The sequence below is a fragment of the Atractosteus spatula genome, chromosome 8 (genome assembly GCF_055471065.1).
Source record: "Atractosteus spatula isolate fAtrSpa1 chromosome 8, fAtrSpa1.hap1, whole genome shotgun sequence".
In the NCBI taxonomy this organism is placed as follows: Eukaryota; Metazoa; Chordata; class Actinopteri; order Semionotiformes; family Lepisosteidae; genus Atractosteus; species Atractosteus spatula.
The window spans coordinates 2,654,742-2,677,424 of NC_142713.1; the positions used below are offsets into that span (position 1 = coordinate 2,654,742).

General features: G+C 52.2%; 1 protein-coding gene across 2 annotated transcripts; it reads left to right on the forward strand.

Annotated features, from left to right (window-relative positions):
* The first annotated feature begins 841 nt into the window (after positions 1-841).
* LOC148829066 (CD82 antigen-like) lies at positions 842-22,683 on the forward strand. Of its 2 annotated transcripts, none has more exons than XM_088922715.1 (9): positions 842-1,013; positions 8,512-8,579; positions 9,631-9,703; positions 10,684-10,808; positions 11,262-11,336; positions 12,200-12,307; positions 14,109-14,450; positions 15,030-15,113; positions 22,283-22,683. In XM_088922715.1, the coding sequence occupies exons 2-9, from the start codon at positions 8,514-8,516 to the stop codon at positions 22,358-22,360; spliced, it is 951 nt and encodes a 316-aa protein (XP_088778841.1). In that variant the 5' UTR covers positions 842-1,013; positions 8,512-8,513; the 3' UTR covers positions 22,361-22,683. The 2 variants fall into 2 exon arrangements, with proteins under 2 accessions (XP_088778841.1, XP_088778840.1); XM_088922714.1 differs by lacking the exon at positions 842-1,013 and adding an exon at positions 1,852-2,068.

The window sequence follows — 22,683 nt, forward strand, 5'->3', positions numbered from 1 at the left end:
ATGAACTGTGTTATATATACTGTATTAAACTGGTATACACCATGATGAGCTGTGTTATATATACTGTATTAAACTGTAATACACCATGATGAACTGTGTTATATATACTGTATTAAACTGGTATACACCAGAATGAACTGTGTTATATATACTGTATTAAACTGGTATACACCATGATGAACTGTGTTATATATACTGTATTAAACTGGTATACACCAGAATGAACTGTCATACCCTGTCATGCGCTCGCAGACAGCCTGGCAGCCCGCAGTGTGCTGTAAAGCAGCAGCAGTGTGGGACAGCCTGGAAGTCCGTGCTCAGCCAGCGGCCCTGCAGCTGGAAGACGGCGGGTCTGGACCCAGGACGGGCAGTCGCTCGGGCCCGGCGGGCGGCGGACCGGCGCGTCTGTGGTCGCTGGGAGCGCCGGGCAGCAGCTTCACGGCGTCGGGTCGGAGCACAGCGCGGGGAATCCAAACGAAACCCCCGGGCGACGGCTCAGGCCGAGCGGGGGCAGAGGGAGGGAGAGGCCAGCCGCTGGGGCGGTGTGGGGAGAGATAGCGAGGGAGGAGAGAAGGAGGCAGAGGGATGATACGGAGGGAGGCGTCAGAGCCGCTCGCCGGCCGCCTGCTCTGCAAGGGGCGCACAGACGTAGCAGAAAATCTCCCCGAAAAAGCGAAACGAGACCAAGAAAGAAGAAAGGAAATGCGAGCTCGGAAGTTTTGAGCGGAAAACCCAAAACAGGTGAAACTTTTTTTCCCCTCCTCTCTCTCTCTCTCTGTGTGTGTGTAGCTCCAGCGAAGAACATCTGAAAAAAAAAACCCACTCTTTTCCTCTGTCGTCACTGACTGACAGCGTGGGGTTCAGATAGCAGCAGCAGTACGAGCGACACACCACCAGGCACCAGCCACCAGCTCCACGCCGCCGTCCCGCTCACGAGTGTCAGAGCAGAGCAGTGCAGTTCGCGTGGGGAAGGACGTGACCTGTCCGCGCCGTGGCCGTGTCCAGCCTGAGAGGTCAGTGACAAGGGCGGGGGCGGGGGGGGGTCACCGAGCCCGGACCCCCCGGGGGCAACAGCGGCTGCACGGAGCCCGGGGCAGATAACAGGATCTGTCTCTTATCAGCTGCGGTCCGGCCCGGCCCGGCCCGGCCCGGCCCGAACCGAACTCCGCCGTGAAAGGCTTCGTCTGTATAATAGCAGGTGGCGGGCGTGTGTGTGTGTGAGAGAGAGAGAGACGGTACGAGGCACGGCCATCCTTACAGATGAACCCAGCAGACGGAGTTACGCTCCGCGGTGAGGCGAGTGGTGTTTGACGCGGGTGTTACAGCGCGGTTTAGGGGCACCAGACTGCAGCTGAACTGGGTGCACTGGGTGACACCGCAGCCCGGCCAGACGTGGTCGCCCCACGTCCGTCCCGTGCAGTGGGGTGTCGTGGGGGGGTGTCTGATGCACGTTGCCTGGCTTGAAGCTGAAACGTGTGCCGGCTGCCTCACGGCTTGAGCCGGGTCGTCTAAGAGCGTCGAGCGAGCGAGAGAGAGAGAGAGAGACGGGACAGGGCAGGTCCCACGCTCCCACGCTCCCACTCCGCGGCGCGCGGAGAATCCTCCCCAGGGGCCGTGGAGTGGAGTGGAGTGGAGCGGCTGCAACGTGTCTCGCAGCAGTGGAAGGTATAACGTGGGGGGGGGGGGAAGAGAGATGGAGGAGCGGAGGGGGGAAAGCACGTCGAGAGAAGTGATGAAACGGAGAGGATATTGCTCACGCTTGCGGGCGGTACTTTATTTCTGCGTGAGAGCGCCCTGGGTGGGGGTGTGTGTATGTGTGTGTGTGCGCGCTCGCCCGCCCAGATCACAGACTTCGTCACGGTTAACTCGCCACCTGCGAGCCGAGGGGGAGTGCGAGACCCACGGAAGAGCGGCGGTCTGAGAGAGCCGCGTTGTACAGTACATCTCCGTCTGTCGGTCTGCCGTCGCTCCGGGGAGGTGCGAGCGGAGGTTTCTTTCCAGCGGAAAGGCGACAGAACCCCGACGCGCTCGGCTCGCCCTGGTCGGCTGCACCGCTGCGAACTTTGCGGTTTGTGTTTTTTTTTTTGTTGTGTTTGGGGTCGTTTTCGTTTGTTAAATTTCGGCTCTCCGGGGCGAGGAATTCGCCTCACCCCACCACCCCACCCTCACCCCGTTCCTTGTGTTGGTACGGTAAACCGTGGAGCCGAGGTATTACGGAAAATGAAGTTTAAAAAAAAAATCGACTATATAACTCGTGGTGTCTGAGATGTAGTTGCATACAAAGTTCAAGTTTCAAAATGTGTTTGTGTGTGTGTGTGTGGGGGGGGGGGTAGTGTTTGAGGCGCTGAACAGAGCGTGTGACGGGCGGCGTGTTTCGATACACCGAGCCGTGCTTTTCAGATTCAGAGACACAGGTCTGGTTACCTGGATTAATATTTCAGCAGTCAGTCATTTAATCCGGCGTCTTGAACGGTCCCGAGCGCAGAGAGACACTCGATACCCCCGCGGGCCCAACCCAGTCAACACGGTGCTCGACTCTCAGACTGTACATGTGAATTGTATACAGGACACGTATACATCCTTATATAAGGAATGATGGCAAATGGTTCAGGCTGTCAGTGAGATTCCCAGTGCACAGCAGTGTGATCCACTCCGGGTTTTACAGTCTTGTCTGCCAGATTCCCACAGTTTCGTTTTACAGTGTTGTCTATCAGATCCAGCCCAGGATCAGACTGCTGTGCACCTGGACTCTCACTGACAGCACTGTAAAGACAGGAGTGGATCAGACTGCTGTGCACCGGGAGTCTGACTGACAGCACTGTAAAGACAGGAGTGGATCAGACTGCTGTGCACCGGGACTCTCACTGACAGCACTGTAAAGACAGGAGTGGATCAGACTGCTGTGCACCGGGACTCTCACTGACAGCACTGTAAAGACAGGAGTGGATCAGACTGCTGTGCACCGGGACTCTCACTGACAGCACTGTAAAGACAGGAGTGGATCAGACTGCTGTGCACCGGGACTCTCACTGACAGCACTGTAAAGACAGGAGTGGATCAGACTGCTGTGCACCGAGAGTCTCACTGACAGCACTGTAAAGCCAGGAGTGGATCAGACTGCTGTGCACCGAGAGTCTCACTGACAGCACTGTAAAGACAGGAGTGGATCACACTGCAGTGCACTGGGACTCTCACTGACAGCACTGTAAAGACAGGAGTGGATCAGACTGCTGTGTACCGGGACTCTCACTGACAGCACTGTAAAGACAGGAGTGGATCAGACTGCTGTGCACCGGGAGTCTCACTGACAGCACTGTAAAGACAGGAGTGGATCAGGCTGCTGTGCACCGGGACTCTCACTGACAGCACTGTAAAGACAGGAGTGGATCAGACTGCTGTGCACCGGGACTCTCACTGACAGCACTGTAAAGACAGGAGTGGATCAGACTGCTGTGCACCGGGACTCTCACTGACAGCACTGTAAAGACAGGAGTGGATCAGACTGCTGTGCACCGGGACTCTCACTGACAGCACTGTAAAGACAGGAGTGGATCAGGCTGCTGTGCACCGGGACTCTCACTGACAGCACTGTAAAGACAGGAGTGGATCAGGCTGCTGTGCACCGGGACTCTCACTGACAGCACTGTAAAGACAGGAGTGGATCAGGCTGCTGTGCACCGGGACTCTCACTGACAGCACTGTAAAGACAGGAGTGGATCAGGCTGCTGTGCACCGGGATTTTCACTGACAGCACTGTAAAGACAGGAGTGGATCAGGCTGCTGTGCACCGGGACTCTCACTGACAGCACTGTAAAGACAGGAGTGGATCAGACTGCTGTGCACCGGGACTCTCACTGACAGCACCGGAATGTGTGCTGGGCTGGGGCAGAGGTGGGGTGGGGCTGTGCCTGACCTGTGTTTCATCTCTCCCGGTGTCTGAGGGAGTCACTGGGGCACACATGCTCAGACCACAAGCAAGGGAGGGGTGACGGATCGAGAGCAACAGAGCGATGTAAACATGAACAGAGGGGGGTGGGGTGAACGACAGAGAGAGAGAAGAGGAGAGAGGAGGTGATGGAAGAAACAGAGACACAGAGAGAGAGGAGAGAGATGTGGACAGGAGAGAGAGGAGAGAGGAGGTGATCGAAGAAGCAGAGACACAGAGAGAGAGGAGAGAGATGTGGACAGGAGAGAGGAGTTGATGGCAGAGACAGAGACAGAGACAGAGACAGAGACAGAGACAGAGACAGAGACAGAGACAGAGAGAGAGAGAGAGGAGGCAGTGAGACGTGACCGATACCCAGCAGGAGAAGCGAGGACACCTGCAGGCTCTCACAGGGTTTATTTTAGTCAGGCTGGTTTCCTGTCGGCAGCGCTCTGCTGCACAGCGCTGAGCTCTCGGGCCCGAGCCGTGCACGGGGATCGAGCGGGAGGCAGGGCGAGCTGAGCCTCGAACCCGGGACAGCTCCTCCACGGAAACCCGTCCCGCCGAAGAGCTGGCAGGTCTCTCGTCCTCCTCGCTACCTCTCCACCCCTGACACGCTCTGCAAAGATGTTTCCTGTTTTCAGCTCTCGCTGCTCCGCTGCTGTGCTCGATCCGGAATCGTGACCGCTCACTCTCGGTCCCGGAGCGCCTGCCCCCGCCCCGTCCTTGAGCTGGGCTCTGTCAGCAGCCCCTCCCTTGAACTGGCCAATTAACCAATTAACTGCTCCTGTCATCTGTCCCCTTTCTTACATTCAAGTCCTTCCTCCCCCACCGTCTCATTCTCATTTGGTGTCAGTGGGGCCAGCAGGGGGCGCTCACCCTGCGGTCTGTGTGGGTCCTCATGCCCCAGTACAGTGACGGGGACACTAGACTGTAAACAGGCGCCGTCCTTCAGATGAGACGTAAAACCGAGGTCCTGACTCTCTGTGGTCATTAACAATCCCAGGGTGTCTCTCGACAAGAGTAGGGGTGTCACCCCAGTGTCCTGGCCAAATTTCCCCCCTGGCCTTTACCCCTCATGGCCTCCTAATAACCCCCCTCTCTGAACTGGCCTCACCCCTCTGCTCTCCTCCCCACTGAGAGCTGGTGTGTGTGAGAGGACTGGAGCATCATCCAGGTGGGGCTGCACACTGGTGGGGGTAGAAGGATTCCCCCTGACCTGGGAAGAGCTCTGAGTGCAGGGTCCAGACAGGCGCCATAGAAGTGTAAAGAATTACTATTGATCTCTCCAGGACCGAAGAGACCCAGTTCCTCTGAGCTGTGTCCGCGGGAATCCCGGGTCTCTCGGGGCAGATTCTCCACGAAAAGCCCGGATGAGACTCTGGGGGAAACTGGACTGAGAGGACGGGGCTCCTGGAGACTGGAATCACTCCCTGGGCCTTGCTGTGTCCTACGGAATGGGGCATCTTCACGCCTGGCCCCAGCTGGTCTCCGGTTCCCCGGGGACTCATGGATCACCTCGGCCGGGCGTTTTTTTTCCAGCTGGGGGGACGCCGGGCCCCAGGGAGCTGCAGGGGTATTTCTTGTACGATGACACTGTATTCCAATCCGGTCGGGGGAAAAAACCACTCAAGTCATTCCTCTGCAACAGCACGCACCACCTGCCTGATCCTTTTTTGCACCCGGGGGGGGGTTCCCCGCCTTTCTTGTCAGCTGGCCCCCTCCAACCTGAACTCCGTCAGCTTCTCTCGCTAAGACGAACGATTTCGGATTCGCATCTCCGGCTTCCTGACCTTTGCTTTGTTTAGGGACTGGGCTCGGCGCGTTTCGTTAAGAGCGCCGGCTCTTCTCCTACCGCTGTTATATTCTTGGTTGAGTGTGCACCCCTGGAAAGAGCCCCTTCTGATCGGCCCGATCTGCCTTCCCTCTCTCTCTCTCGCTGCTCTGCGGACCTCAGGACGTCAGGAAGTGGTCGCTGACGTCTCCTCCCCCACGGTGCAGCTCGCTCGGCGGTGGTAACGGTGGCCGGACACTTGACGCGCGTAGCGGCGCTCTGCAGGTGGGGGAGGGTGCCGGGGTGTTCAGAGCGAACGCAAGCGCGCTGACCGACCTGAGCTAGAGACGGCCGAAAATGGCTGTTGAGTCGCTGAACGCCATCGTCCTGCCGTGATGCGGCAGGGCTCATCGTCGGGAGCAACGGCGCGGCAGCCCCAGTTCCTGAAAATCGCTTTACGGTTCGAAAAGCTGGCTGGGGAAAAGACAGGAGTGCAAGTTTTTGCAAGTCCTGCGACCGGCCAGACTCCATGTGAGGGATGGCAGGTTTAAAACATGAGCAGGATTCGATTTCAGCGATCCTGTTTTATTGGGTGGAGGGCGGCACAGTGGTGCAGCAGTGAGCGTTTCTGCCTCACCGCGCCGGGGCCCCGGGTTCGATTCCGGGCCTGGGGTGCTGTCTGTGTGGAGTTTGCACGTTCTCCACGTGTTCGTGTGGGTTTCCCCCAGGTCCTCTGGTTTCCTCCCGCGGTCGAGAGACATGCTGGGAAGTATATTGGCTTCTGGGAAAACCGGCCCTGGTGTGAGTGTGTGTGTGTGTGTCTGTGTGTGTGTCCTGTGGTGGACTGGCCCTGGTGTATGTGTGTGTATGTGTGTGTGTGTGCACGCGTGTGCGTGTGCGTGTGCATGTGCGTGTGCGTGTGCGCGTGCGTGCGTGTGTGTGTCCTGTGATGGACTGGCCCTGGTGTGTGTTGTGTGTGTGTGTGTGTGTGTGTGTGTGTGTCCTGTGATGGACTGGCCCTGGTGTGAGTGTGTGTGTGTGTGTGTGTGTCCTGTGATGGACTGGCCCTGGTGTGAGTGTGTGTGTGTGTGTCCTGTGATGGACTGGCCCTGGTGTGAGTGTGTGTGTCTGTGTGTGTGTCCTGTGATGGACTGGCCCTGGTGTGTCTGTGTGTGTGTCTGTGTGTGTGTCTGTGTGTGTGTCCTGTGATGGACTGACCCTGGTGTGTGTGTGTGTGTCTGTCTGTGTGTGTGTCCTGTGATGGACTGGCCCTGGTGTGTGTGTGTGTCTGTGTGTGTGTCCTGTGATGGACTGGCCCTGGTGTGTGTCTGTGTGTGTGTGTTCAGGTTGTGTTCTGATGCTGAGCCTCGTATTTGTTGGTTTTTTCCTGTGATTTCTGCACTGCAGTTTCCAGGATGAAGCGGTCGTGTGGGAGGAGCAGACCTCTGTGCGTTAACCATGGTTTTGCCATTGCGTGCTATACGTCAGTGAGCTTTACTGCCCTTGATCAACCGGATTTATAAACCATAAACTCGGCCTTTGCTTCTGACCCTCAATCCTGCGTCTCTCACATCAGAGAGCCCTGGTCTCGGGGCACCACAGGGGAGCTGTTAGATTGGTGTGGACCACAACTTCCTCTCGCCGCAGAGCAACATCCTGTCTGGAAGAGGAAGTGCTGCACACGTAGGTTCAGTTGTGCAGTGTGATGTACCTGCCCAGGGTGCAGTTGTCGCCACGGAAACTTAAACAGGGCATGCCATTGGCTGAGCCTTCGCCATCTGAGATCGACCATGGGAACAGTTACAAACGAGGGGAGACCCTTCAGCCCAAAGCCTTTCGGTGGTTAGTCTCACCCAGCTCTTGATCTTGAGAGAAGCCAGGGTATCGGCTTCAAGAGTATAGCTGGGCAGCTTGTTCCACTCTCCCACCACCCTTTGTGTAAAGACGTGCCTCCTGTCCTGACTGGAGGATCTCGTACAGCTGTGTCTGGAGAGAAGCCAGGGTATCGGCTTGACCAACAGGGCTGGGCAGCTTGTTCCCCACCCCCACCCCCCTCTGTGTACAGAAGAGCCTCCTGTCCTGACTGGAGGAGCTCACCCAGCTGTGTCTGGAGAGAAGCCAGGGTATCGGCTTCAACCACAGGGCTGGGCAGCTTGTTCCCCACCCCCACCCCCCTCTGTGTACAGAAGAGCCTCCTGTCCTGACTGGAGGAGCTCACCCAGCTGTGTCTGGAGAGAAGCCAGGGTATCGGCTTCAACCACAGGGCTGGGCAGCTTGTTCCCCACCCCCACCACCCTCTGTGTACAGCAGAGCCTCCTGTCCTGACTGGAGGAGCTCACCCAGCTGTGTCTGGAGAGAAGCCAGGGTATCGGCTTCAACCACAGGGCTGGGCAGCTTGTTCCCCACCCCCACCCCCCTCTGTGTACAGGAGAGCCTCCTGTCCTGACTGGAGGGTCTCATCCAGCTGTGTCTGGAGAGGAGCCAGGGTATCGGCTTCAACCACAGGGCTGGGCAGCTTGTTCCCCACCCCCACCCCCCTCTGTGTACAGGAGAGCCTGCACTTCCATGCGGATTCCACTCTCTTAAAATGAACAGAAATGTCAGAGTTGCAGCTGTCTTTATTTCAGCACCTGGGCTCTCATCCTGCATTCCTCTTCCTAGTAGCCATGTGCACCTCAGTTTTCCCACTCTACCAGGGCAAGGATAGGAGGCACTGTTTCCTCACCAATCAATCAATCAATCAATCAATCAATCAATCAGTCAGTCAGTCAGCTTTACCATTGTTAATATTTGGTGTTTTTCTGTTTTGCAGCCATGGGATCCAAGGCGTGTATCGATTTCACCAAGTATTTCCTCTTCCTGTTCAACCTCTTCTTCTTCGTAAGTATGCTGTGACGACACTCTGCTCGGAAATTGTACAGAACGAATGAAAAAAAAAGGCCTCCCAGCATGCACCTGTCGGCAGTGAGTCAGGGGCTCGGGGGTTGCTGGGAGATGTAGTTCTAGACTCTTAATGTTGCTCGTTAATTTCGACTGGTGAAGCTGCAGTGTCTCACTTCTCCACCTGCTCAGCTGTGTGTAGTGGGGCTGCTGGTTCAGAATGGCTCCCCTCTGTCACCACGGTGCTGCTACACTTCGCTGGTGTAAAAATGTGCTGCTTCTGTTAACATAATGATCTTTGTTATCCATATGTATTGTAGTGTCCAGTCAGTGTGTCTGTATTAACTCCTCTCTCTCTCAGTGCAGTGTTAATGTACTGGAGTGTCCAGTCAGTGTGTGTGTATTAACCCCTCTCTCTCTCAGTGCAGTGTTAATGTACTGGAGTGTCCAGTCAGTGTGTCTGTATTAACTCCTCTCTCTCTCAGTGCAGTGTTAATGTACTGGAGTGTCCAGTCAGTGTGTGTGTATTAACCCCTCTCTCTCTCAGTGCAGTGTTAATGTACTGGAGTGTCCAGTCAGTGTGTCTGTATTAACCCCTCTCTCTCTCTCAGTGCAGTGTTAATGTACTGGAGTGTCCAGTCAGTGTGTCTGTATTAACCCCTCTCTCTCTCAGTGCAGTGTTAATGTACTGGAGTGTCCAGTCAGTGTGTCTGTATTAACCCCTCTCTCTCTCTCAGTGCAGTGTTAATGTACTGGAGTGTCCAGTCAGTGTGTCTGTATTAACCCCTCTCTCTCTCAGTGCAGTGTTAATGTACTGGAGTGTCCAGTCAGTGTGTCTGTATTAACCCCTCTCTCTCTCAGTGCAGTGTTAATGTACTGGAGTGTCCAGTCAGTGTGTCTGTATTAACCCCCCCCTCTCTCTCAGTGCAGTGTTAATGTACTGGAGTGTCCAGTCAGTGTGTCTGTATGAACCCCTCTCTCTCTCAGTGCAGTGTTAATGTACTGGAGTGTCCAGTCAGTGTGTCTGTATTAACCCCCCTCTCTCTCTCAGATTCTAGGAGCAACATTACTTTCTCTTGGGCTCTGGATTTTGTTTGATGAAACCACCTTCATTTCCATAATTTGTAAGTATTTTTAAATTTTCAGTTTAAATATTTTGTCCCTCTCTCAGTGCAGTGTTAATGTACTGGAGTGTCCAGTCAGTGTGTCTGTATTAACCCCTCTCTCTCTCAGTGCAGTGTTAATGTACTGGAGTGTCCAGTCAGTGTGTCTGTATTAACCCCTCTCTCTCTCAGTGCAGTGTTAATGTACTGGAGTGTCCAGTCAGTGTGTCTGTATTAACCCCTCTCTCTCTCAGTGCAGTGTTAATGTACTGGAGTGTCCAGTCAGTGTGTCTGTATTAACCCCCCTCTCTCTCAGTGCAGTGTTAATGTACTGGAGTGTCCAGTCAGTGTGTCTGTATTAACCCCCCTCTCTCTCAGTGCAGTGTTAATGTACTGGAGTGTCCAGTCAGTGTGTCTGTATTAACCCCTCTCTCTCAGTGCAGTGTTAATGTACTGGAGTGTCCAGTCAGTGTGTCTGTATGAACCCCTCTCTCTCTCAGTGCAGTGTTAATGTACTGGAGTGTCCAGTCAGTGTGTGTGTATTAACCCCTCTCTCTCTCAGTGCAGTGTTACTGTACTGGAGTGTCCAGTCAGTGTGTGTGTATTAACCCCCCTCTCTCTCAGTGCAGTGTTAATGTACTGGAGTGTCCAGTCAGTGTGTCTGTATTAACCCCTCTCTCTCAGTGCAGTGTTAATGTACTGGAGTGTCCAGTCAGTGTGTCTGTATGAACCCCTCTCTCTCTCAGTGCAGTGTTAATGTACTGGAGTGTCCAGTCAGTGTGTGTGTATTAACCCCTCTCTCTCTCAGTGCAGTGTTACTGTACTGGAGTGTCCAGTCAGTGTGTGTGTATTAACCCCTCTCTCTCTCAGTGCAGTGTTCATGTACTGGAGTGTCCAGTCAGTGTGTCTGTATTAACCCCTCTCTCTCTCAGTGCAGTGTTCATGTACTGGAGTGTCCAGTAGTGTGTCTGTATTAACCCCTCTCACTGTCTTTATTGCAGTCTCTCCCCCAGTCTCTCTCTCCTTCTTTTCATACATCCTGGCGGGGGGTGGGGTCTTCACCATGGCGATCGGGTTCTTCGGGTGTCTGGGTGCCTTGAAGGAGGTGCGGTGCATGCTGGGAATGGTGAGTCCTCCAGTACTGAGCTAATGGATTAACTCTTACTTTGTAAATATTGCTACTGTATTATTTGAATGAATTGCCAATTGGAGCAACTGAACTTGAAATTAGACATGTAAACAGTTTATTATCGTACTTGCTAATTGTGTTATTCTCAACTTGTAATGACTAATTAGGGAGCCCGGATGGCATTTAATTGATTGGCTGTCAGGACGTAGCTGGGGGCTTGTCCAGTCTTGTAGTATTGTGACACTGGGACTGTGAAGACTTTTTGAATCTGGAGTCCCACTGGTTAGCCAGTGTGGAGCAGCCGAGAAAATAAGGGCACCTTGTGTGGGGAGATTATTGGGTCATTCATATGGAGACCAGCAGACGAGCGCTGTGCGATTTCAGACACAGAACCAGTGGAATCGCGGATCACTGGTGGACTGCTGATCTTAGGCTCCTGTTCTTTTGCAGTATTTCTTCTTGCTGGTCCTGCTGCTGGCTTCTCAGATCATCGGGGGAATTCTCCTGTATACGCAGTGGAAGACGGTGAGACACTTGAGGATGATGAAGGCAGCGATATGGTGGAGACGAAGGAGAGCAGTGGCAAACAGTAGCTAATAGTAGACTTATTTGGCGGCACGGTGGTGCAGTGGTTAACCGTACTGCCGGTGCTGCTGAGGCCCTGGGTTCAGTTGCCTGGGTGCTGTCTGTGTGGAGTTTGCATGCTCTCCCCGTAATCGCATTGCATTAAAGTTGGGTGCTCCGGTTTCCTCCCACAGTCCAAAGACACGCTGGCAGGTGAATTGGCTTCTGGGAAAACAGACCCCAGCGTGTCTGTGTGTGTGTCCTGTGATGGACTGGCCCTGGTGTGAGTGTGTCCTGTGATGGACTGGCCCTGGTGTGAGTGTGTCCTGTGATGGACTGGCCCTGGTGTGAGTGTGTCCTGTTTGTGTGTGTCCTGTGATGGACTGGCCCTGGTGTGAGTGTGTCCTGTGATGGACTGGCCCTGGTGTGAGTGTGTCCTGTGATGGACTGGCCCTGGTGTGAGTGTGTCCTGTTTGTGTGTGTCCTGTGATGGACTGGCCCTGGTGTGTGAGTGTGTCCTGTGATGGACTGGCCCTGGTGTGAGTGTGTCCTGTTTGTGTGTGTCCTGTGATGGACTGGCCCTGGTGTGTGAGTGTGAGTGTTTGTCCAGGGTTCACCCTGTCTTGTGCCCAGCTACCCCAAGACCCTGATTCGGAACAAGTGGTTTGAAAATGGATTGAGGGATCACACTGATTGGTCTGATTGAACATGATTGGTATCGAGCCGATCCCGATAAACGTTCTTGGAACAGTCGTGACACAAATGAAGAATGCAAAACGAAATTGTCTCCGCGGTATTTTATCAAGTTTGTCTCTCTCTCCCAGGTGGAAAGCAGAATGCAGAAAGCTGTGAAACAGCTCATCGCTGGTTTTGGGGACGAAAATTCTGAAATGAAGCATTTTGAGCCAACCCTGGAATTTGTACAGAAACAGGTACTGTAATATACTGTAGGAGCGCAACCTTGCACTGCACAGTTCTACAGTGGTGTGACAGTGACTTTACTGTAGTTTACTAGTGTCAGTGACCTTACTATACTTCAGCGATGTGATAGTAGTGTACTGTAATACAGTGATGAAATAGTGACCGTACTGTAATCAATTGGAGGAATGGTGACTGTACTCTAATATATTGGTGAAATGGTGACTTTACTGCAATACAGTGTTATTATAGTGGCTTTACTGTAATTAAGTCGTGTGATAATGACTGTACTCTAATACAGTGGTGTGAGAGTGACTTTACTGTCATACAGTGTTGTGAGAGTGACTGTACTCTAATACAGTGGTGTGACAGTGACTTTCCTGTCATAAAGTGTTGTGAGAGTGACTGTACTCTAATACAGTGGTGTGACAGTGACTATACTGTCATATGGTGTTGTGAGGGTCACTTTACTGTCATACAGTGGTGTGAGAGTGACTTTACTGTCATACAGTGGTGTGAGAGTGACTGTACGCTAATACAGTGGTGTGATAGTGACTTTACTGTAATACAGTGTTGTGAGAGTGACTTTACTGTAATATGGTGTTGTGACGGTCACTTTACTGTCATACAGTGGTGTGACAGTGACTTTACTGTAATATGGTGTTGTGACGGTCACTTTACTGTCATACAGTGGTGTGACAGTTACTTTACTGTAATATGGTGTTGTGAGGGTCACTTTACTGTCATACAGTGGTGTGACAGTGACTTTACTGTAATATGGTGGTGTGAGGGTCACTTTACTGTCATACAGTGGTGTGACAGTGACTTTACTGTAATACGGTGTTATGAGGGTCACTTTACTGTCATACAGTGGTGTGACAGTGACTTTACTGTAATACAGTGTTGGGAGAGTGACTTTACTGTAATATGGTGTTGTGACGGTCACTTTACTGTCATACAGTGGTGTGACAGTGACTTTACTGTAATATGGTGTTGTGAGGGTCACTTTACTATCATACAGTGGTGTGACAGTGACTTTACTGTAATATGGTGTTATGAGGGTCACTTTACTGTCATACAGTGGTGTGACAGTGACTTTACTGTAATACGGTGTTATGAGGGTCACTTTACTGTCATACAGTGGTGTGACAGTGACTTTACTGTAATATGGTGTTGTGACGGTCACTTTACTGTCATACAGTGGTGTGACAGTGACTTTACTGTAATACGGTGTTGTGACGGTCACTTTACTGTCATACAGTGGTGTGACAGTGACTTTACTGTAATACGGTGTTATGAGGGTCACTTTACTGTCATACAGTGGTGTAACAGTGACTTTACTGTAATACGGTGTTATGAGGGTCACTTTACTGTGATACAGTGTTGTGAGAGTGACTTTACTGTAATATGGTGTTGTGACGGTCACTTTACTGTCATACAGTGGTGTGACAGTGACTTTACTGTAATACGGTGTTATGAGGGTCACTTTACTGTCATACAGTGTTGTGAGAGTGACTTTACTGTAATCTGGTGTTGTGACGGTCACTTTACTGTCATACAGTGGTGTGAGAGTGACTTTACTGTAATACGGTGTTATGAGGGTCACTTTACTGTCATACAGTGGTGTGAGAGTGACTTTACTGTAATACGGTGTTATGAGGGTCACTTTACTGTCATACAGTGTTGTGAGAGTGACTTTACTGTAATACGGTGTTATGAGGGTCACTTTACTGTCATACAGTGGTGTGACAGTGACTTTACTGTAATACGGTGTTATGAGGGTGGCTGCTTCAAGTACATCTATGTCTCTTTCAGATGCAGTGCTGTGGCTGGGACGGTTTTCAGGACTGGCACCAGAAACAAAACTATGCCTGTTCCTGTATTCGTGGAAGCCAGACTGTCACCAACAACAAGACTGAGCAGGGTGACAGCCATAACAAGACTGAGCAGGGTGACATGTATAGCAATAATTCAAGTGTCTTGGATGTCTTGGATGTCTTCGGTGATAACACGACTGAATCAGGTGACGTGTATAACGTTACTGAGCAGTTTTATGGTGATAACAGCTCAGAGACTTATTCCACCACCTCCACGCCTGTCAACCCCTCCAGCTCTTCTCCGCCAAGGCAGGTCTGCTATGGACAACCTTACGAACAGGTGAGCGTCCAACGAGAATGAGGAGGAGGAGGAGGAGAAAGAGGATGAGATTGAGGATGAAGATGAGGATGATGAGAAAGAGGATGAGGGTGAGGATTGGGATAAGAAAGAGGATGAGATTGAGGATGAAGATGAGGATGATGAGAAAGAGGATGAGGGTGAGGATTGGGATAGGAAAGAGGATGAGATTGAGGATGAAGATGAGGATGATGAGAAAGAGCATGAGGGTGAGGATTGGGATAAGAAAGAGGATGAGATTGAGGATGAAGATGAGGATGAAAAGAAAGGATGAGACTGAGGATGAGGACAAGAATGAGAATGAAGATGAGGATGATGAGAAAGAGGATGAGGGTGAGGATGAGAACTAAGATGAAGATGAGATTGAGACTGAGGTTGAGGATAAGGATAAGAATGAGGAAGAGGAGGAGGGTGAGGATGAAGATTTCTGTGAGAATAAGGATGAGGATCAGAATGAAAGTGAGGATGAGGATGACGATGAGAATGTGGAATGAAGATGAAGATAAGGATAAGGATAAGATGAGCGTCTACATTACAGCCGGTATACTCTCTCTTTTCCAGGGCTGCAAGCTGGGGATTACAAAGTGGCTGAAGCAGAACCTCACGCTGATCCTGGGAGTCTGTGCTGCTGTGGTAGCAGTGGAGGTGAGACAGCCCAGCGGACGGAAACACACAGGGGAGCAGGGGGGGATACAGGCGAGAGCAGGCCGAGAGGTCTCGTGTCTGCTCAGAGCCCAGCTGCTGCAGACTTATCCCAGAGGTCTCGTGTCTGCTCAGAGCCCAGCTGCTGCAGACTTATCCCAGAGGTCTCGTGTCTGCTCAGAGCCCAGCTGCTGCAGACTTATCCCAGAGGTCTCGTGTCTGCTCAGAGCCCAGCTGCTGCAGACTTATCCCAGAGGTCTCGTGTCTGCTCAGAGCCCAGCTGCTGCAGACTTATCCTATAGGATACAGGCGAGAGCAGGCCGAGAGGTCTCGTGTCTGCTCAGAGCCCAGCTGCTGCAGACTTATCCCAGAGGTCTCGTGTCTGTTCAGAGCCCAGCTGCTGCAGACGTATCCTATAGGATACAGGCGAGAGCAGCCCGAGAGGTCTCGTGTCTGCTCAGAGCCCAGATGCTGCAGACTTATCCCAGAGGTCTCGTGTCTGCTCAGAGCCCAGCTGCTGCAGACGTATCCTATAGGATACAGGCGAGAGCAGGCCGAGAGGTCGCTTGTGTCTGCTCAGAGCCCAGCTGCTGCAGACTTATCCTATAGGATACAGGCGAGAGCAGGCCGAGAGATCGCTTGTGTCTGCTCAGAGCCCAGCTGCTGCAGACGTATCCTATAGGATACAGGCGAGAGCAGGCCGAGAGGTCGCTTGTGTCTGCTCAGAGCCCAGCTGCTGCAGACTTATCCTATAGGATACAGGCGAGAGCAGGCCGAGAGGTCTCGTGTCTGTTCAGAGCCCAGCTGCTGCAGACGTATCCTATAGGATACAGGCGAGAGCAGGCCGAGAGGTCTCGTGTCTGCTCAGAGCCCAGCTGCTGCAGACGTATCCTATAGGATACAGGCGAGAGCAGGCCGAGAGGTCTCGTGTCTGCTCAGAGCCCAGCTGCTGCAGACGTATCCTATAGGATACAGGCGAGAGCAGGCCGAGAGGTCGCTTGTGTCTGCTCAGAGCCCAGCTGCTGCAGACGTATCCTATAGGATACAGGCGAGAGCAGGCCGAGAGGTCTCGTGTCTGCTCAGAGCCCAGCTGCTGCAGACGTATCCTATAGGATACAGGCGAGAGCAGGCCGAGAGGTCTCGTGTCTGCTCAGAGCCCAGCTGCTGCAGACTTATCCTATAGGATACAGGCGAGAGCAGGCCGAGAGATCGCTTGTGTCTGTTCAGAGCCCAGCTGCTGCAGACGTATCCTATAGGATACAGGCGAGAGCAGGCCGAGAGATCGCTTGTGTCTGCTCAGAGCCCAGCTGCTGCAGACGTATCCTATAGGATACAGGCGAGAGCAGGCCGAGAGGTCGCTTGTGTCTGCTCAGAGCCCAGCTGCTGCAGACGTATCCTATAGGATACAGGCGAGAGCAGGCCGAGAGATCGCTTGTGTCTGCTCAGAGCCCAGCTGCTGCAGACTTATCCTATAGGATACAGGCGAGAGCAGCCCGAGAGGTCTCGTGTCTGCTCAGAGCCCAGATGCTGCAGACTTATCCCAGAGGTCTCGTGTCTGCTCAGAGCCCAGCTGCTGCAGACTTATCCTATAGGATACAGGCGAGAGCAGGCCGAGAGGTCGCTTGTGTCTGCTCAGAGCCCAGCTGCTGCAGACTTATCCTATAGGATACAGGCGAGAGCAGGCCGAGAGATCGCTTGTGTCTGCTCAGAGCCCAGCTGCTGCAGACTTATCCTATAGGATACAGGCGAGAGCAGGCCGAGAGGTCGCTTGTGTCTGTTCAGATCCCAGCTGCTACGAAAAATGGGTGGGAATTGTCCCTGTACAGCCACTGTACAGATCACTTTATTGGCCGGATACAATTTCTTGCATTAGGAGTTTGTCTTTGCGCAGACGCCAGCTTGCTCTCCATGAGACACACAGACAGGGAGAGAAGCTGGGGGTCAGAGCGCAGGGTCGGCCATTTATACGGCGCCCCTGGAGCAGCTGGGGTGAAGGGCCTCGCTCAGGGGCCCCACGGAGTAGGATTCCTCTGCTGGGCCGCAGGATTCGAACCGGCAACCTCCCAGCCACAGGCGCAGATCCCGAGCCACAGAGCCAGCGCCCCGCCTTCCTGCTGATCTCACCCTGGGCCGCGTCACAGGCTGGCCTGGTGCTCTCCTCACCTGACCGGGCCTGTCGCTTGACAGGTGGTGTCGAGCAGCGTGCTGCTGGCCGCGGCGAAGTCGCTAGCGTTGCCCCCCGAGAGACCACGACGACGCTGGTCTCCTCCCGGCGAGGTGTGGGGGCCCGGGTCGGCGTCTGCTCCGAGGGCGAGCCGGAATCAGGTCACGCTGCCCGGAGCAGACGCCCCGCTTTCCCTGGGCATGAAACTGGGGGGCATGCAGACTCATCGGAATCTGCGCCCCCCTTCGTTAACGGTAATGATGAGCAAAGGTGGTTGATTACACGACCTAGAGCCGTGATTAATAACACGGATTCATAACACTGTAAAACCCGGAGCGGATCAGACTGGCGTGCGATGAGAATCGGATTGACCACACTGTAAAACCCGGAGCGGATCAGACTGGCGTGCGATGAGAATCAGATTGACCACACTGTAAAACCCAGAGCGGATCAGACTGGCGTGCGATGAGAATCGGATTGATAACACTGTAAAACCCGGAGCGGATCAGACTGGCGTGCGATGAGAATCGGATTGACCACACTGTAAAAGCCGGAGTGGATCAGACTGGCGTGCGATGAGAATCGGATTGATAAAACTGTAAAACCCGGAGTGGATCAGACTGGCGTGTGATGAGAATCGGATTGATAAAACTGTAAAACCCGGAGTGGATCAGACTGGCGTGTAGTTGGATTCCAGTTCAGAACACTATAAATCCTAGAGCAGACCACACTGGTTTATAATGGGAGTCCGATTGATCCACTCCAGGTTTTACACTGTAAAAGCCGGAGCGGATCAGACTGGCGTGCGATGAGAATCGGATTGATCACACTGTAAAACCCGGAGCGGATCAGACTGGCGTGTGATGAGAATCGGATTGACCACACTGTAAAACCCGGAGCGGATCAGACTGGCATGCGATGAGAATCGGATTGATCACGCTGTAAAACCCGGAGTGGATCAGACTGGCGTGCGATGAGAATCAGGTTGATAACACTGTAAAACCCGGAGTGGATCAGACTGGCGTGTAGTTGGATTCCAGTTCAGAACACAATAAATCCTAGAGCAGACCACACTGGTTTCTAATGGGAGTCAGATTGATCCACTCCAGGTTTTACAGTGTAAAACCCGGAGTGGATCAGACTGGCGTGCGATGAGAATCGGATTGACCACACTGTAAAACCCGGAGCGGATCAGACTGGCATGCGATGAGAATCGGATTGATAACACTGTAAAACCCGGAGCGGATCAGACTGGCGTGCGATGAGAATCGGATTGATCACACTGTAAAACCCGGAGCGGATCAGACTGGCGTGTAGTTGGATTCCAGTTAAGAACACTATAAAGCCTAGAGCAGACCACACTGGTTTATAATGGGAGTCCGATTGATCCACTCCAGGTTTTACACTGTAAAAGCCGGAGCGGATCAGACTGGCGTGCGATGAGAATCGGATTGATAACACTGTAAAAGCTGGAGTGGATCAGACTGGCGTGTAGTTGGATTCCAGTTAAGAACACTATAAATCCTAGAGCAGACCACACTGGTTTATAATGGGAGTCCGATTGATCCACTCCAGGTTTTACACTGTAAAAGCCGGAGCGGATCAGACTGGCGTGCGATGAGAATCGGATTGATCACACTGTAAAACCCGGAGCGGATCAGACTGGCGTGTAGTTGGATTCCAGTTAAGAACACTATAAATCCTAGAGCAGACCACACTGGTTTATAATGGGAGTCCGATTGATCCACTCCAGGTTTTACACTGTAAAACCCGGAGCGGATCAGACTGGCGTGCGATGAGAATCGGATTGATCACACTGTAAAACCCGGAGCGGATCAGACTGGCGTGTGATGAGAATCGGATTGACCACACTGTAAAACCCAGAGCGGATCAGACTGGCATGCGATGAGAATCGGATTGATAACACTGTAAAACCCGGAGCGGATCAGACTGGCATGCGATGAGAATCGGATTGATCACGCTGTAAAACCCGGAGTGGATCAGACTGGCGTGCGATGAGAATCAGGTTGATAACACTGTAAAACCCGGAGTGGATCAGACTGGCGTGTAGTTGGATTCCAGTTCAGAACACTATAAATCCTAGAGCAGACCACACTGGTTTCTAACGGGAGTCCGATTGATCCACTCCATGTTTTACACTGTAAAAGCCGGAGCGGATCAGACTGGCGTGCGATGAGAATCGGATTGATAACACTGTAAAACCCGGAGCGGATCAGACTGGCGTGCAATGAGAATCGGATTGATCACACTGTAAAACCCGGAGCGGATCAGACTGGCGTGCGATGAGAATCGGATTGACCACACTGTAAAACCCGGAGCGGATCAGACTGGCGTGCGATGAGAATCGGATTGACCACACTGTAAAACCCGGAGCGGATCAGACTGGCGTGTAGTTGGGTTCCAGTTAAGAACACTATAAATCCTAGAGCAGACCACACTGGTTTATAACGGGAGTCCGATTGATCCACTCCAGGTTTTACAGTGTAATTAAGCTGGTGCTTACAATGAGAGCCTGACTGATGACATGGTAAAACCCGGGCTGGTCCGGACTGGATTGCCCTGGCAGTGGGATTAATACCGGGGGGAAAGGGGGTTAAAACAGCCGGCGGTGTCTCTTTCTCAACCCCTCCCCCACCCCCCCCCCTCTCTTTCAGTTCTGCCAGTGTGTCAGCCTGCTGGTGTTCATGTGTCTCTCCCTGTGTCGGCGCCCGGCTCCCGAGAACAGGCTCTTTCAGCCCTCCAGGTCCCAGCGTGCCGGTCCGCTGGCGTGCCAGTGTGTGGGTGCTCTGCCCCTCTTGCCACTCCAGCTCTGTCGTCACGCGTCTCCGGCCTCTGGGGGCTGGGGGCTCTTCAGGAGCTCTGTAGCCGGTAAAGCCTGGAGCGGATCAGGCCGGCCTGCGGTGGGACTGCGATTAGAAGCACTTCAAGACCCGGAGAGGGTCACACAAAGGCGTGCTTTGGAAATCTGATTGATAACGTTGTAAAAGCCGGAGCGGATCGGAGTGGCATGCGATGAGAATCGGATTGATAACATTGTAAAACCCGGAGCGGATCAGACTGGCGTGCGATGAGAATCGGATTGATAACACTGTAAAAGCCGGAGCGGATCAGACTGGCGTGTAGTTGGATTCCAGTTAAGAACACTATAAATCCTAGAGCAGACCACACTGGTTTATAACGGGAGTCCGATTGATCCACTCCAGGTTTTACAGTGTAAAAGCCGGAGTGGATCAGACTGGCGTGAGATGAGAATCGGATTGATCACACCGTAAAACCCGGAGTGGATCAGACTGGCGTGAGATGAGAATCGGATTGATAACGCTGTAAAAGCCGGAGTGGATCAGACGGGTGTGTAGTTGGAATCCGATCAATAACATTGCAAAACCTGGAGCAGATCACACTGGTTTATAATGGCAGTCTGATCGATCCACTCCAGGTTTTACAGTGTTCTGAAACTGGTGCTTACAATGAGATGCTGGTTGGTGACGTTGCATGCAAAAGCCGGGATCAGGCTGGTTTGCAATAGGAATTTGACTCATGATGTTGTAAAACCTGGAGTGGATCGGATCGGAGTGCAGTCGACTTGTGATTAAGAACAGTGTGATTGTAGTGGAGTGGACTGGTGTGATGTCATAAGTTGTGCCTACTTATGCCGCTTGCTGCATGCAGTGTGTGTAATATCCATAACATTATGCTTATAATGATTCACTACATATTTGTGTGCTTGTGTTGTGTAGTGTTGTCTTGTTTTTCACGGCTTTGATTGTGACTTTGATCTCTTTGTCTCTCTCTGCATCACAGAGATTTTTATGTTGAGTACTGGCAAGGTAAAACAGACTGTCCCTCTCTCTCTCTCAGTGCAGTGTTAATGTACTGGAGTGTCCAGTCAGTGTGTGTGTATTAACCCCTCTCTCAGTGCAGTGTTAATGTACTGGAGTGTCCAGTCAGTGTGTCTGTATTAACCCCTCTCTCTCTCAGTGCAGTGTTAATGTACTGGAGTGTCCAGTCAGTGTGTCTGTATTAACCCCTCTCTCTCTCAGTGGAGTGTTACTGTACTGGAGTGTCCAGTCAGTGTGTCTGTATTAACCCCTCTCTCTCTCAGTGCAGTGTTAGTGTACTGGAGTGTCCAGTCAGTGTGTCTGTATTAACCCCTCTCTCTCTCAGTGCAGTGTTAATGTACTGGAGTGTCCAGTCAGTGTGTGTGTATTAACCCCCCTCTCTCTCAGTGCAGTGTTAATGTACTGGAGTGTCCAGTCAGTGTGTGTGTATTAACCCCCCTCTCTCTCTCAGTGCAGTGTTCATGTACTGGAGTGTCCAGTCAGTGTGTCTGTATTAACCCCTCTCTCTCTCAGTGCAGTGTTACTGTACTGGAGTGTCCAGTCAGTGTGTGTGTATTAACCCCTCTCTCTCTCTCAGTGCAGTGTTAATGTACTGGAGTGTCCAGTCAGTGTGTGTGTATTAACCCCCCTCTCTCTCAGTGCAGTGTTAATGTACTGGAGTGTCCAGTCAGTGTGTCTGTATGAACCCCTCTCTCTCAGTGCAGTGTTAATGTACTGGAGTGTCCAGTCAGTGTGTCTGTATTAACTCCTCTCTCTCTCAGTGCAGTGTTAATGTACTGGAGTGTCCAGTCAGTGTGTGTGTATTAACCCCTCTCTCTCTCAGTGCAGTGTTAATGTACTGGAGTGTCCAGTCAGTGTGTCTGTATTAATCCCTCTCTCTCTCAGTGCAGTGTTAATGTACTGGAGTGTCAAGTCAGTGTGTCTGTATTAACCCCTCTCTCTCTCAGTGCAGTGTTAATGTACTGGAGTGTCCAGTCAGTGTGTCTGTATTAACCCCCCTCTCTCTCTCAGTGCAGTGTTAATGTACTGGAGTGTCCAGTCAGTGTGTCTGTATTAACCCCTCTCTCTCTCTCAGTGCAGTGTTAATGTACTGGAGTGTCCAGTCAGTGTGTGTGTATTAACCCCTCTCTCTCTCTCTCTCTCTCCAGCTCTTTGGTATGATCCTTTCGATGTATCTGTATAGGCAGTTCAAGCTGGACTACGACAAGCTGACTCGCTTCACCTGAGCCCTTTTGACGCTGAAGTATCCCAGTATTCCCGGAGTCTCTCCCACCCCCTGTCCCTGAATCCTGCAGTGTTATTGGACTCATCTGCTTGCATGATGAATTCCAAGTGCAATTCCTCACCGCGAAGAGCAGGAACAACAGTTTTCTTATTTGTATTATAATTTTAAGATGTTGTCATTATTATATATTTTTTGCTGTTGTGTTGTTTTTTTATTATTTTTTCTTTGATGTTTTGTATAAATTTGAGAATGATGACCTTTGTAATATGTGTGTAAACAGATGTATATTTAAACCTATTTTTGAATTAAATGACTGGTCCCGTC